Below are 14,267 nucleotides of genomic sequence, written 5' to 3'. Positions count from 1 at the left end.
ACTAATGCAGGCTATATTCACCTTCACAAAGAAGGCACTTAGATTATAAAAATAAAAACTTCTGACTTGCATTGCTAATCTATTTCCAAAGCCTTTTAAACTGCTTTAAGAATTTTACAAGCAAGTATTCTCAAGTATCTATGTGCATACCAGCAGATCAACAACAAAGCCTTCATAATTACATACTGTAAGCACAAAAGGTCTGTYTTCCAGTGCTTTAATCATCTCTGAAAATCAAAACATTTCTGAAAACAGTTGCAGTCCACTGATGTGTACGTAGTTGGCAAGAAGTTGATATAAAGATCGGGATGTGAAGAGAAACCTATTTATACACATGCACACTTTTGGTCTGAAATATATTAACAAAAAACTTAATGATAAAGAGCAACCTGGAGACCCTTCATAATGCAAAAGCATCATGACATTCACTGCTAAAGTAATGAAGAAATATGAGAAAGAATATAACCTGGTTATGTGTATTTTAACACACAATAAACTAAGTAACAGAAAAGTTAAATTTGTAACAAAATAAAGGTGTTGTATGTTTCTTATATCTTTATGTTTCTCAGAGTGTAATTCAGCCTATTGCTTTTGTATTTTTTTTTTTTTTGCAAAATAAATTTAATTCCAGTCATGAGAATGCAAGACATTATCTCTCAATTTAGTAGTCCATTCACAAAGGGAAATAATATGAGATGCTTCAAAGGACTGTCTAAAACTTACTGTAATAAGAAAAATATATCAGTATAGTATAATTCCTTCTCACCCATACAGTTGCCTAGTGGTTATCTCTGCCTTTATTACTCACACATCTAATCCTCTTTTCAGTCTCTTTAAGCTTTTGACCTCAATTATATCCTGCACAAATATCTTCAAAAGGCATATACGTAATGTAAAATAATACACTTATTAATGTTTCAAATTTAATTTATAAAATGTGCTTATGAGGAAAAGCAATACTATGATCTTTTTACATTATCTGATAGGCTTGGTATACCATTCATTATTCTGAACATCTTTTAGCAAAGTGTAATTGCAGGTGGCAGTGCAATCAGCACCTTTATTTRAAGTCAGTAAAAACAAAGTCAGCTCCTTTACAAAACAATGGTTTTGCCTATATACACTTATAACCAGGCTCAGGACTGAGAAAGGGGGACAGAGCCGTGGAAGAGGATTATGCAGCCTCCTCATAGTGTGGTACGAAGAACACATACTATCAGCTGGGGGACCACAATTGTTTTTTTGTTCCTTCTTTTCCTTATTAATTCTGATCTTGTCTCCAAACTGAAAACAGCATATCACCCAAAACAAAGGTAAAAAATCTGTAGTTGTACRAGTACAAAAATTATGCTGGATCCTATTTTGAGTAAAGATGCAAGACAAGAAGGATGAATGCAGTATAAAACAAGAAATTTGAATATGCACAGAAAAAGGCATAGTCAGACAGCTTCTAGATACAGAGCTCACTTAGAGTTGCAAGACAAGAAACATTTTTTTGTTAAACACTATCTTGTTCATACACTCCTTTTAAGTGAAGAGTAGTCACGTATCTTTGGTAAGGTCCAACACTGATTTCTCTTCATAAATAGAGCAAAGTACACAAACAAGATAGTTTAAGTATTAGGGGAAAAAAGTTTGAAGAATTAATATTTAGGCAGCATATACCCACAACAAACCATAAGCTTTACTTGTATATTTTTGGTAAAATCATATTGTCCCTTCACTGTAGATTTTATAAACTCAAGCTTTTAACTGAACCTCAAAGAAGTATTAGCAGTCGAACAYTGCTTTCAAATCRAAACACTCCATGAATACAAACTGAATGCACTAAGYAGACTTTATCATTATGGATTATAAGTTGCAGCAACCAAACGAGTCACCTAATGATAGGTATGAAACTACTGAAAGGAGTCACTTGAATACACAGGAAGAGAAATAGAGAAGGAGTAACTACTCCTTTGAGAACATCCTCAGCCACTGTAGAAAGAAAGGAACACAGGACCAGAGTCAAACTGCAGAGAATGAGAAAACCATCTTGGGATCACGGAATAACAAAACGTACCAAACTCAGAAAGACCCACTGAACGGTGAGGGAACTACAGGGTTTTGCACACAGAATAGTTTCTGCAGATCTACCTCTATCTTTTGTTTTTCTTGGAGGTAAAATGCAATTAATTTAGAAGTTTACTTGACTGTTTTGTTTTCCACTTTCACACAATGTTCTTAAACTGGAAAAAGAAAACAATAATGGGGAGGCTTCTTGATGAACTCAAGTTGTGCAATAACTTGGAACAAAGAAAGCCACTTCTTCTTGGCTTAAGGACCTCACCAAATCTTCATATCTTAGAGAGGGATGCTGGATGAAGAGCTGACCCCTAAGAAATGGGTAGGGACTTAGAGCCTAACAGTTGCTTTGACTTTATTTAGATCTGAAAAAGGTGAGATTTAATGGGTGGATCCACAAACAGTGACCTGATATGAATACTGCAGGGAGAACTGAACAAGAATAGTATTAAGTACTGAATAGTAGGAAGTTTGGCAATAATGTAAGTCAAAGTAATCTAACAGGAGAAAAAAAAGGCACAAACAGAATAACGCTGGCTTAGGTATGGTTGTTTGGTATGTGTATTCTGCCTTTAATGACAGCAATGTTCATGTGATAAAACTGCTTTTATAAAAGACAGAAAAGCACAAATTTTGTTTTTACACAGTTTACCACATTGGGATATGCTTCATAATTCCAAGAAAGGAATTATGTACATGAACAATTAACTATAGATCTGCTGCTGCATTAACACAGATCAACTAGCTCAATCAGCTGACTTTGCTATATGGCACTTASGGAATTTTTTTTGTTTGCCAAAGAGATTTAAAAACTGTAAGCTGCTCTGTAAAAAAATACTGCTTATGAAAGTATTTTAGCCATATGCAGGAGCAAAGAATTGGGAAGTTTTCACAAAAATAAAACTATTACAAAAATTAAAATATAAGAAGAAAATTTTCTATGTAGTTCCATAACATCTATAGAAACAACAAAACGTCAATTTTAGGAAAAGTCAAAATATAAAACAACAATTGTGCATCTAATAATCTTAGTAGACAAAAATAAAAGTATTTGCTTTGAAACATGAATCCTGCATGATTTTGAAACAAACCTTGTCCATTAGTTTACTTGCGTGAAGACTCAGGCTATTGAAGAATATCTTCTTGCTCAGCAAATGCATTTCTTCAATTGTTGTCAACAGTGTGGCCGCACTGTTTCCTACAATACCACTGAAAACAAAATTAAGATTGTTTCATTAGTACAAAGGTGGGGGATGCACAGGATAGAGTCAGATACTTTAGGTGGAATTTCAAATACAATTTGTTCAAAGTTGAAAATGTACAACAAACCGTCATATGSAACCATTCTCCATATTGACCCTCTGAGAAATTAATTCATAAGAAAGATGACAGAGAGAACAAACACTATCAACTATGTCATCCAACAATTAGATATTACTTTTAAGTACAGTCTGTCTGGATCTTAGTGCAAACTTTTTGATATAATTCTAATATTTAGTAGATTTTTGTTTTGTTATTCTGTACCTCTACYTATACTATAGCAAATACAGATTATGTAAATAAAAGGGCTGATAATTTTATTCTGTCTTACTATCCTCTAGGGAAACGCACTACTGCATTGTGATATTAGGCATCTCCAGAAATACAAGAATTCACACTTCATTATTCCAAGTATTTCATAAACCTTAAATCACGTTACAAGAATATACATCTTTCTTGGATCTATCTTCTGTCTAAAGTAAAAGTGATTCTAAGCTACAAATAATGGCAGGTAAATCTCTGTGTCATAACGGGGCTAACTTATGATTGTGGTTTGATTTTTAGAATATAATCTTCTTGCATGTAGTGGGATATTTCCCAAATTGAATTTTCCCTTCATTAGTTAGGTGCACTTCCTCTATAAAGTGGAAATTATTCAACTGACAGAAGCTACTTCAAAAATTTTAAACACTGTATTGTTAGCAGGAGAGAAAGCAATAGGTAAGATTGCCTAAGACCTTCCATTTTACCATCACATTTTCAACTGCTCCTAGCTTTATAACTACTTGGAGACAGAAAAATGGCAGTAAAAATCTTTTAGCTGCTTTTAAAAATGAGACCAGAAATAAAACCATGTTTTGCTCAATATTACCTCCCTCAAAAAAAAAAAAAAAGTCTTGTAGGTGTTCTACTATAAACCTGTAGCGCCATCAAACTTGAGAGATTTAAATACACCAGTGGTTGGCCGAGATCCACTCAACCTATTGGCCATAACCTTAGCATTAGCAGCACTATGCTCTAATCAACTGAGCTAAACCTGCCCCCTGATGTCTGAAGGTAAACTCAAATCATCGTATTAGTGATTCAAATTGTCTCCAAGTACTTTAGTCCAGAATTGCAGAGGAAGATTTTCCTGTTATTTTTGCTTCTAACCAAAATGACCAACTACATAATGCCACACTACACAAAAACAGTTTCTGGCTTATCTCTTGTTTCAGTGTCTGTGGTGGCATTTGGCAGGTTGGAAGGTAACGTGCACCTCRAATAGAGAGATGTGGAATGAGGCAAGTATCTTCTCAATAGAAAAATTTAAGTGCATAATATAAAAAGATGGTATCATAATATATTTGCATACAGAAGAAAATTAATTTTCTGGAGGTAATTTCATTCTAGCATTTTCTAAAAGAGGTACTTGAATTTGTTATCTTAAATTTTTTTGTGTAGCTTTTCATATGCAATCAGCATCTCCATGGAAAAATAAAAAAGATAATTTCTGTGGCAAATTCATGCTATATTCCTATGCAGATGCCGTATGAATTGAGGAATGACAACAGATAAATGGCATCTGCTTGCTATCATGCACATTTCTCCCTGATTCTACATTATAGAGCATAAACTAAAGCAAGAACATGGTGTTTTTACTGTATTAATCTTTATATCTGTTATAAAAAAAAAAAAAAGATATCCTTAACGTACTTCTAAATTTTGCATACCTGATTGTATGGTGGTAAAACTTGAGAAGATTAGAAATCTTGTACAGTAAAACTGCTCCGGGTTCAGCAACAATCACCTGCTCAATCCTAACCTGCAGAATAAAAAAAGACAAATATCCTTCAGGTCATATATTCTAAAAGCCAACCCTTATGTTTTTATATATGAGATACGGCTGACTTTTGAGAAATAAATTTATCCAGAAATAAATTTATCAACTGACAATATCCAGTTAAATTACAACACTCTTCTTGAATCAAACCTCTTGACTGCTAAGCGTCCAAATAGAAATCAAGTAAGTATATTCAAAAAAAAAATCGTGTTTCCCTCCAGGTTTTTGTCGTAACTTGTTATTAGCAGAGGAAAAAAAAAAAGAGAAAGAAAGGAGATCATTCAGTGGATTGACATCAGTACATGCTGGACTCCTCCTCAACACTGAACAGTAATAACAGCTGCAAAATCCCTGAACTACAACAATTGATCATTAGCATCATGCAGCAACTCAGAACATCTGAAGCATCAGTTATTTTATCAAAAGACAAAACTTCACCTGGATTAATCTCTTCTTTACTCAAAGGAGTGTTTACATAACTGCAACTGGTATGCAACTAAATACATTTATAATTAAATAGCAGCTATGTTGACCATTTAGTTCAGCCAGGAGATGCTGCATGCACAGACCAAAACAGCACTGACTTTCTTTATGTTTGAACAGTTGACGTACTGTCTCCATGGTACATACAGTCTCAACCAACTCATAAAAGCCTGTCCCAAGGTCAGTCTTTGGGCATTCATGCTGCCCTACTGCTGCACGTGCCTGTGTGCGAAATGGCAACGTACGGATCACCAGCCATTACCCCTCTCCCCTGTTATTTGTCTGCTGTTCAATGGAGTGTAATCCACAGCAGTGCCTTCCTGTCACGGCCAGCTGCGGAGAGTTAAACTAAGATTATGCTTTCTCAATCATCTCTCTCTGCATCTTACTCAGAGATCAAAATGCAGAGTAATTCTTGACTTTTATTTGCAAAGCTCAATGCACAAACTTAATCAACATTTGTGTGAGCTTTGTCTTTCAACACATACATACATACACAGAGGTACACACACAAATACCTATATCCAATGAAGGATAAAAGGACTTTTGGGCAGAGATACTAAGTATTGTCTAGGTGTATAATAAGAAAGAAAAAGGAAAAGAGGGGRAAAAAGGGGAAAACAAAATATTGAAAAAAAATTAAAAATAGTATTAATGGAAAATAAAAATAGGAATTAAGAAGTGGAAAATGGCAAAATCAGCAGAAGGTGAGTATCAAGTCAAACTGAAGTGATAGGTTGGCAAATATCACCAGAAGAGCCACTAGAAAAGTGAAATATCATGGTGCCATATGATTACAATAAAAAATATTTTTCCTAAGCTYAACAATTATTTTTCTTCTTTTCTATATTACAAATCAGGTAACTTATTACAGTTACTTAAAGTTTTACTTGCCTTACTCTAGATGTAATTAAATGCTTAATTACAAAAGATTGTCCTGTATAAATCCACTGAGTAAATTCAAAGGACATCCACATTTTGAAYAGGACATGCATTTCTGATGTTCTTAACTCTTACAGAATACAGAACCAGAAAAGACACAGARAAGGGCAACAAAATGAAGATTTTGAGAATTGCTTCTGTATTAGAAGTAACTAAACTAAGACTCCAGTTTTTTAAAAAGATAGCTGAGGAGAGATGTGACAGAAACACCATAAATCAGAGTAGCATAAAGAAGAGAAGTAGRAAACAATTTTTCATGGTCTCTTTTAATGTAAGAACTGAACTTACTAAATGAAACAAAAACAAAAAGGAATTTTCTACATATTATATAATTAAACTGTAGACTCCCCTCCTGCAGGATATGTTGTAGATACAAACAAATTTAGAGCAATTTGACCTATTCATGGAAGAAGAATCTAATAAGATCTGTTAACAGACAGTAGCTATGGCTCAGTAAGTCCTTAGTAAGTCCACAGACAGGCTGGGAGACTATTCTGCAGACATATTGTGCCACACTTGCACAACTTGCATGCTCTTCCCTACATCTATGCTAACAGTCTCTACAAAAGACAGAGTACTAACTTAAATTGATTTTTCATTTGATTCACTCTAGCAATTCTTATGTTCTTAGTCCAAGGCTATTTTTTTTCTTTTTTTCCTTTTTTTTTTTTTTTTTTTTCTTTTTTTTATGTAAGCACTTCTGGACTTTAGTTCTAAAGTAACAAAACAAAACCAAGATACAGATTTAGTAACATCGTATCTCCCACTACATGATTAATTATAACTAGATATCTATGAACTACGCAATCTTTAACTTTGAAGAGTTTTATGATTCTCAGGATTGAGAAACTAAGTCTCAACCAAGGAGGATGAAAATATATTGTAGAGACAGAGGCACAGGTTGTGTAAAAACATCACAGAGTTATTTTTATATTTAGAGTGATCAGAAAAACCAAATACTTCACCTTCAGGGGTCTGCAGACACCTTCTGTGATGTGCCCAACTACTTCTTGAATATTTTCTTGCACGCCTACAGTTAATGCAAACATACGTTAAGATAAAACAGATAAATTCTTTTCTCTTCATGACTATAAAACAAAAACAAATTTAAGAGTTATTCCTCCATATAAACTATTATGAACTACATATTATTTTCCCTGAAAGAACCTGACTGGTTTACATCTCTGCTGAACTTCAAATCTAGCCATTAATAGATAGTTGCATGCCAAAACAGGGTCCTGGAGAGTCATTACCTTATGCTATGCAACTACTTCCTATCATAATGTAGAGCCAGGGAATTTGAAGGGAGTAGGTGTAACGGGAAGAATGAATGATCTAGCAAGAAATTGTTACAGTGAGGCTCAATATCAGCACTTCATGAAAATAAATAGAGAAAAAAAAGGCCACTAAGAAGCTCAAGGAACAACAGTATCTACCACTGTGAAAGGGATAAACTGCAAATACATGCCTGGCAATTTTAGATACTGATGCACCTATGGCATTGATAGGAACTACATCACACACTTCCACGCTGCAGTATACTACAGTATTAGCAAATGCTTCTTCCTTAACAGCAACTGAAACTAGTCTTTCACAGAGTAACATATACAGAAGAGAGTATTACCATATCTTATCATGAAACACAAACGAATCATTGCATAGCAACCAGTACTGTCATAAATCAATCAAACTGAAAGTAACAGGTCTTCAAGCTCTCACTTCAGCAATGACTCAGAATAGATTTATGGAGACAGCAATACTTTAATTCTAATTTAAAACACGCCAACAAGAGTTCATCCTCAGATGGGACCTGTGCAATGAACAGTAAACAAATTGATGGAGACGTGATAAAAATCAGGTGACCTTAAGCTATATTTTGCAGCTCTTATTTCACACTAAAAGAGATTACCTCTGAGAGTAAAAATTATAAACAAAGATCAGATACATGTGACATGTCCCTTTACACCGAAATACATGAAAAGCTACTTAAGTAGAAAAAACCTACATTCACTGTGGTGGTTTTCTGTAAGAATTTCAGCATCCTAAATTGGTAAAGTAATAAAATTATATTTATATATTTCAGTACTGAAACCAAGAAGGAAAGCAAGATTATAAAACAGACGATTCATGGCCTGTTATGCAATACCTTGCTCCCAAATACACCCTAACAACATACACTTCTTTAAGCAGAATTCACATTTCAGTCTATTAATAGCACTCATATTTTTATTGTTTATCAGTATACTAAGTATCTGGCACATACAGGCAGCAGTGTATCAAGATCGGATTGACTTAACAATAATTTCTTATTTATCAAAGTTTTAGCTGCAAAAATGTATAAATTCAAACATCAACATACATGGAATTATCACCTTGATATATTGCATGCATGTGTCTTCACATACACTTTCATGTCCAACTAGGATATTTTAGTTTCAGCAAACAATAAAAGCAAATCTTCCAGCACAATTGGTTATGTAACTGTTGCAAGTATTAGTACATCATGCTGACATGAGAGAATTACAGATGAAAAAATTTTTAGAGATTCAAAAAATCAATTTTAGAATGCAGTTTTATTAACTGAAGATATGCTTTTGGCTGCCTCCCATACAGTATTTCATTTCTCTCTGTATACTCTTCCATAAAAGAGAGAGATTTCTTATACTTTATTTTGGCTTCTGCTGTCTGGCTGCATTCCTACAACTCCAAGGAAAATGGGTTTTCTACTGCTTCTTTTAAACAAAATGCTTGCAATTCTCTCTTCCTTTCAAGGGCAAGTCCTCTATAAAACTGGAAGGTTCCTGCTTAGAGCATGCCTAAGTGCCAAAGAAGAAAAAAATACTCTTCCCCTGGCCAGTACAATGCAAAACAGTTAATATTCTTTTGAATGCACTTTCAGTGCTCAAAATTTCAGTAGTATTTTTGATTAAATTGATTTTAAAGAGTTGGCAAATTGCAAGGCTACAAATTTTAAAACTTTTAAGAAATTATTCCGGAATATTTAGTTGTGGGCTACTTAGCTCATTCTCATTAAAGTCAAAACTGGGACATTCCTCCATAAACATGTCCTTTGCACAATTTTTCTTCCACTGGGACCAAATCTACATGCATTTCACTTGTAGCTACACATTTTTTAAAAAAAGGATAAAGGAAGTTTTTGTGTAGGATTTTTACAGTCTCCACAGTACTTAAATCACACTGAGCTTACAGAAGGATTTAAATAGAAATTGAACTTGGCACAGGAAGTGTTTTAAAATAATAAAAGCAGCTCCATCTCCAAAAAGCTATTTAAGCTGAAACTAAAAGTTAGAACGTTTGACTGACCTACCATTGGGAAAAACTCACTGCACTTAAGCTCTAGTTTCCACCCCAGATTAGGTGTCTAGTGTACACTAGCTGCTTGGGCTCCCTCTGTTGGGAATGGGAAAAAGAACAACAGTCTCTGAAATATCTACACTAGATGTCTGTCTTCATAGTGGATCTCATGGTGTTCCGGGGAAGTTCCAGAAGACTGGAAGAAAACAAATGTCACTGCTATCTTCAGGAAGGGCAAGAAAGAAGATCTGGGGTACTATGTCTGTCAGCCTCACCTTGATTTCTGGGAAGGTGATGGAGCAACTAATCCTGGATACTATTTCTAGACACATGAAACAGAAGAAGGCGATCAGGAGTAGCTAGTACGGATTTACCAAGGGGAAAATTGTGCTTAACCAACCTGATGTTTTCTACAGTGAAATGATTCGCTTGGTGGATGAGGGAAGAGCAGTGGATGTTGTTAGTTTGCAGATGACAGAAAACTGAGAGGAGTGGCTGATAAACCAGAGGCTGTTCTACTATTCAGAGGGACAAGAACAGGCTGAAGAAATGGGCTGGGAGGTCAACAAATGAAGKTCAACAAATGGAAGTGCCAAGTCTGTAGCTGGGGAGAAATAATCCCATGCATGAGTACAAGCTGGGGGCTGAACAGCTGGAGAGCTTTCAAGAGAAGGACCTGGGGGTCATGGTAGACAAGTTGAACATGAGCCAGCAATGCACCCTTGTGGAACAGGCAGCCAGCATCCTACTGGGCTGCTTTAGGAAGAGAATTGCCAGTAAGCAGAGAGAATGATCTATCTGTCCCCTCAGCACTGGTGAGACCATATCTGTAGTGCTGCATCCTGTGCAAGAGAGTCATAGGGCTATAGGGAGTGAGTCCAACAAAGGGCAGCTAAGATTCAGGGACTGGAGCACCTTTCATAAGAGGAGAGATTGAGCAAGCTGGGACTGTTCAGCCTGGAAAACAGAAGGCTCAKGAAGATCTTACCAATGGGTATACATATATGATGGGGTGGTGGTGTCAAGAGAATGGGAACATACTCTTCTCACTGGTGCCCAGTGACAGGACAAGAGGCAACAGGTACAAACTGAATCACAGGAAATTACATTTAAACCTAACAAAACACTTTTTTCCTGTGAGGGTGGTCGAACACTGGAACAGGCTGYCCAGAGTGGTTGTGGATTCTCCATCCTTGGAGATAYCAAAACTCGACTGCGCATGGTCCTGGGCAACCTCCTCCAGCTGACCCTGCCTGAGCAGGGGTTTTGGACAAGATGATCTCTGGACATCGCTTCCAACTTCAGCTATTGTGTGATTATGTGACCTTCTGTTAGGAGCACTTGCCCTCTGGAGGTAATGAAACTCTTATCTATAATCACAAATGAGATGTCCCCCTTCTAAATGGCTAAGCGAAACTAACTTATCCTTGCTATAGCCTGTAGATTATACTACCCTAAAGACTATCAGTGAATTCGACTCAGTCTCTCAATACTGTAGATAGCGTACTCACTGATTAGCAAGTGCCAACTCTGGATCTGTATTTATACGAAGCATATAATCTCAAGTTATTTCATAAGACTGCACTTCACACTAAAGGGTTCTTATTAAGCTCAATTGTACCCCATCAAGTACTGTTTCATCTTACTGATCATAACCTATAACCATCCTTGTGATCAAAAAAATTACCCAAAGATCCAGAGGAATAGTTAACACATAGTAACTTCCAGGCTTTGTTGCTCCCAGTACAAAACTAAGAATCCCTCATCATCTTTTTCTCTTCACATTTCTTGAGAACTGCACAACATTGATGGCAAAACCACTCCTGGTTAAGCTCAGGAAACAGATTTTGCTTCACACAGAAACGCTAGTTTGCTTGTTTATACTATTCCCTGGAGAAAAAAAGTTTTTACCTAGTGAAATTTTCTGGAAACTTTTCCCCAAAACATTTCTTTCTCTATGATCTTAAGTAGTTTACTCTGATCCATGGCTGAAATGCTCTGAATATATCTAAGTTATCGTAACATCTCAGCCTGATATCCTGCCAGAAGACCAGAGAATTTAATAGCTAGATAAAGCACTACACAGAGAGGTAGGAGAATTTCTTAACAGAATGAAATATTTCTCAGCAGCAGCAGCATAGTCAACAGCAGAACTAGATACAGCAAAATCCTCTATGTGGCCAGCTTTTCTCCAAACACTGTCTGTAGTTAAAACAGAAACACAGCTCTTCATTTATAGAGTCATCATGTCTTCTTCTCCACCACACAGCCATCACGAGGCCTACTTTCCTATTGCCCTAACACAGTCAGTAAATAAAAGTAAATTCAGTTTTACAGAATTCTGTAAGCTCATCATGTAAGAGAATTTAGAAATAGAGGTAATTATCCTTTTTTTTCCTGTATGCAAATAACAAGCACATGAAATATATATAACAATGCATTGTATGATTTATATAAACTCTCTAGAACTCTGAAGCTTTTTCCTTGTTTTGGTTTGATTTATAGCATTTCCTACTTTTAACAGCCTCCTTGCCTACATGTCATTAATTAGGAAAGCTACATAATATTTACAGGAGTTAAGCAAAACATAAATGCCTATTAACTTAAAATGCCAGAGCAGGACTCAAAGGCTTACAGTCTGAAGAGCTCTTCATACTCACTATAAGAACTTGTATTTGATCTGTATTTGATAGAACTGAGAATACATACTTAACTGATAAACAAGTCTTTGGCTGCAGCTATGGAGACCGATCACACTGCAGCTTCTACAGAATAAAGTACTTGAAAGTACAAGTCTAAAGTACTAAAAAAAACCCAAACAACAACAACAACAAAAAAAAACCCAATAGACTGAAGAATAAAAATCTGTGTGTCTCTTAAATGAAGGAGAATGTCACTATTATAAAACTTCATAGATCCATGAGAGGCCTACTTTGGCATCCGGAAGCTTCCAGTGACATGTTACATGCTAGAAGGAAATTGCATTTTACTCATAGCACAGAAGGAACAAACAATTATAAAAAAAATCCTCTAAATAAAGGAGCAAGGGATAACAGATATCCTCAACACATCAATAAGCAACCACAGGACAACGTTTTTGGTGAGACATATATTTGCATGTTATAAACAGCCTTTTGAACTCTGAACTACAGTATAAAAAGTCACTTTCTATATTTAGTATAAACCTATTCTGAGCACAGTAAAATGAGAAGAGCGCCTTTTGAAATATTGTTCTTCATTAGGGGCTTTCTTGCAAAACGAAAGCATCAGCTATCCTGAATTTATCTGCAGTATCATCTAAGGTCAGATTTGCATAACTGAAGCATAGTCTAGGAAATTAATCACACCTTCTGACATCACAGACATGTTTTCTCTCATTTTTCAATAAATGTTTTAAAATCTAATAGTACCTTCAACAGTTACAAGCTTTAACATGGCTTCTAAATGTTCTTTTTCAGAAGCTGTAGCTTGATGCAACCAGGCCAGCATGTCTCCTACATACCTAAATGAAACCAAAAATTCCTATGTAAACCAGGGATTTAGGTTGTCAGGGATTTAAAGTGTCAGCAGGMAAAAGAAAGATTATTTAATATACATTCTTACTATGACTGTACCTCAGAGGATCATGAGAATGCATTTCAATAGGACGGGGAGTACCTCCTACACCTCCTCTAGTAAGAGCATCTATAAAACCACGGACTACAGCACTTCTCCTAGCTGTTCCAAACTCATCCAAAGTATACCTGTTGAAATACAGAAACGGTTAAAATAAAACAGTTCACACCATCACGTTTTATTAGCTCAGCTTCAGTTATTACAGTAACCATTTTTATAATTCTATTAAACTAGCATCAATGCTTCCACTATGAAAAATTCAAAACCTCTAGATATTCTTGACTCTTCTGACCATATATTCAAGATGATCCCTTCATCTTCAACCTCACATCCCCTTACCACACACAAATGAATAAAAATAACCAGGGTTCCACTCTGCCTTCTTCCTCTAGGCCACTGGAGGGTTAGCAGCGACAAAGTTATCTCCACTTGACAGTTATTCACTTGTTTTAATCAGTGAGTCTCAATTAGCTATTTAATGGACAGTTATAGGTCAGGAATACATCATCTCAATCAGCATCCCAGTACTAGAGGATGTACCAGAACATACACATACTGATTTTTAGAGGAGGCTACCTTCCTGTTGGGGCTGAAGCATAATGACAAGAGGGAAACAAACACTGCTAACACTCCACTGTACCTATTTAGAAATAGAAGAATTTTGAAAGCATCGGACCTTTTCTATTAAGAATAGAATTTAAGTATTTTGAACAAAACACACAAACTACAAAGGAGAAAGAAAAAAAAGACAATTTATTTTTCCAAT

The 14,267-nt window shown here is 35.6% G+C and overlaps 1 protein-coding gene across 1 annotated transcript in view; it reads right to left on the bottom strand.

The window, feature by feature from the left end:
• The window catches only part of LOC146584289 (conserved oligomeric Golgi complex subunit 6), a gene marked incomplete at its 5' end in the record, with an annotated part of 34,638 nt that extends 21,009 nt beyond the window's left edge, over nucleotides 1–13,629 (bottom strand). Inside the window, 5 exons of the mRNA XM_085324954.1 lie at nucleotides 3,156–3,273; nucleotides 5,037–5,128; nucleotides 7,537–7,601; nucleotides 13,297–13,388; nucleotides 13,501–13,629. Coding sequence (XP_085181080.1) covers nucleotides 3,156–3,273; nucleotides 5,037–5,128; nucleotides 7,537–7,601; nucleotides 13,297–13,388; nucleotides 13,501–13,629 — 496 coding nt within the window. The remainder of the gene's footprint in view (nucleotides 1–3,155; nucleotides 3,274–5,036; nucleotides 5,129–7,536; nucleotides 7,602–13,296; nucleotides 13,389–13,500) is intronic.
• Between the last annotated feature and the right edge of the window lie 638 nt (nucleotides 13,630–14,267).

This window comes from Rhea americana, unplaced genomic scaffold (genome assembly GCF_003343005.1).
Source record: "Rhea americana isolate MKP2758 unplaced genomic scaffold, rheAme1 scaffold_95, whole genome shotgun sequence".
Classification (NCBI taxonomy): Eukaryota; Metazoa; Chordata; class Aves; order Rheiformes; family Rheidae; genus Rhea; species Rhea americana.
Note: the sequence above shows the minus strand (reverse complement) of the source record. Positions and strands in the feature narration are given on the sequence as shown.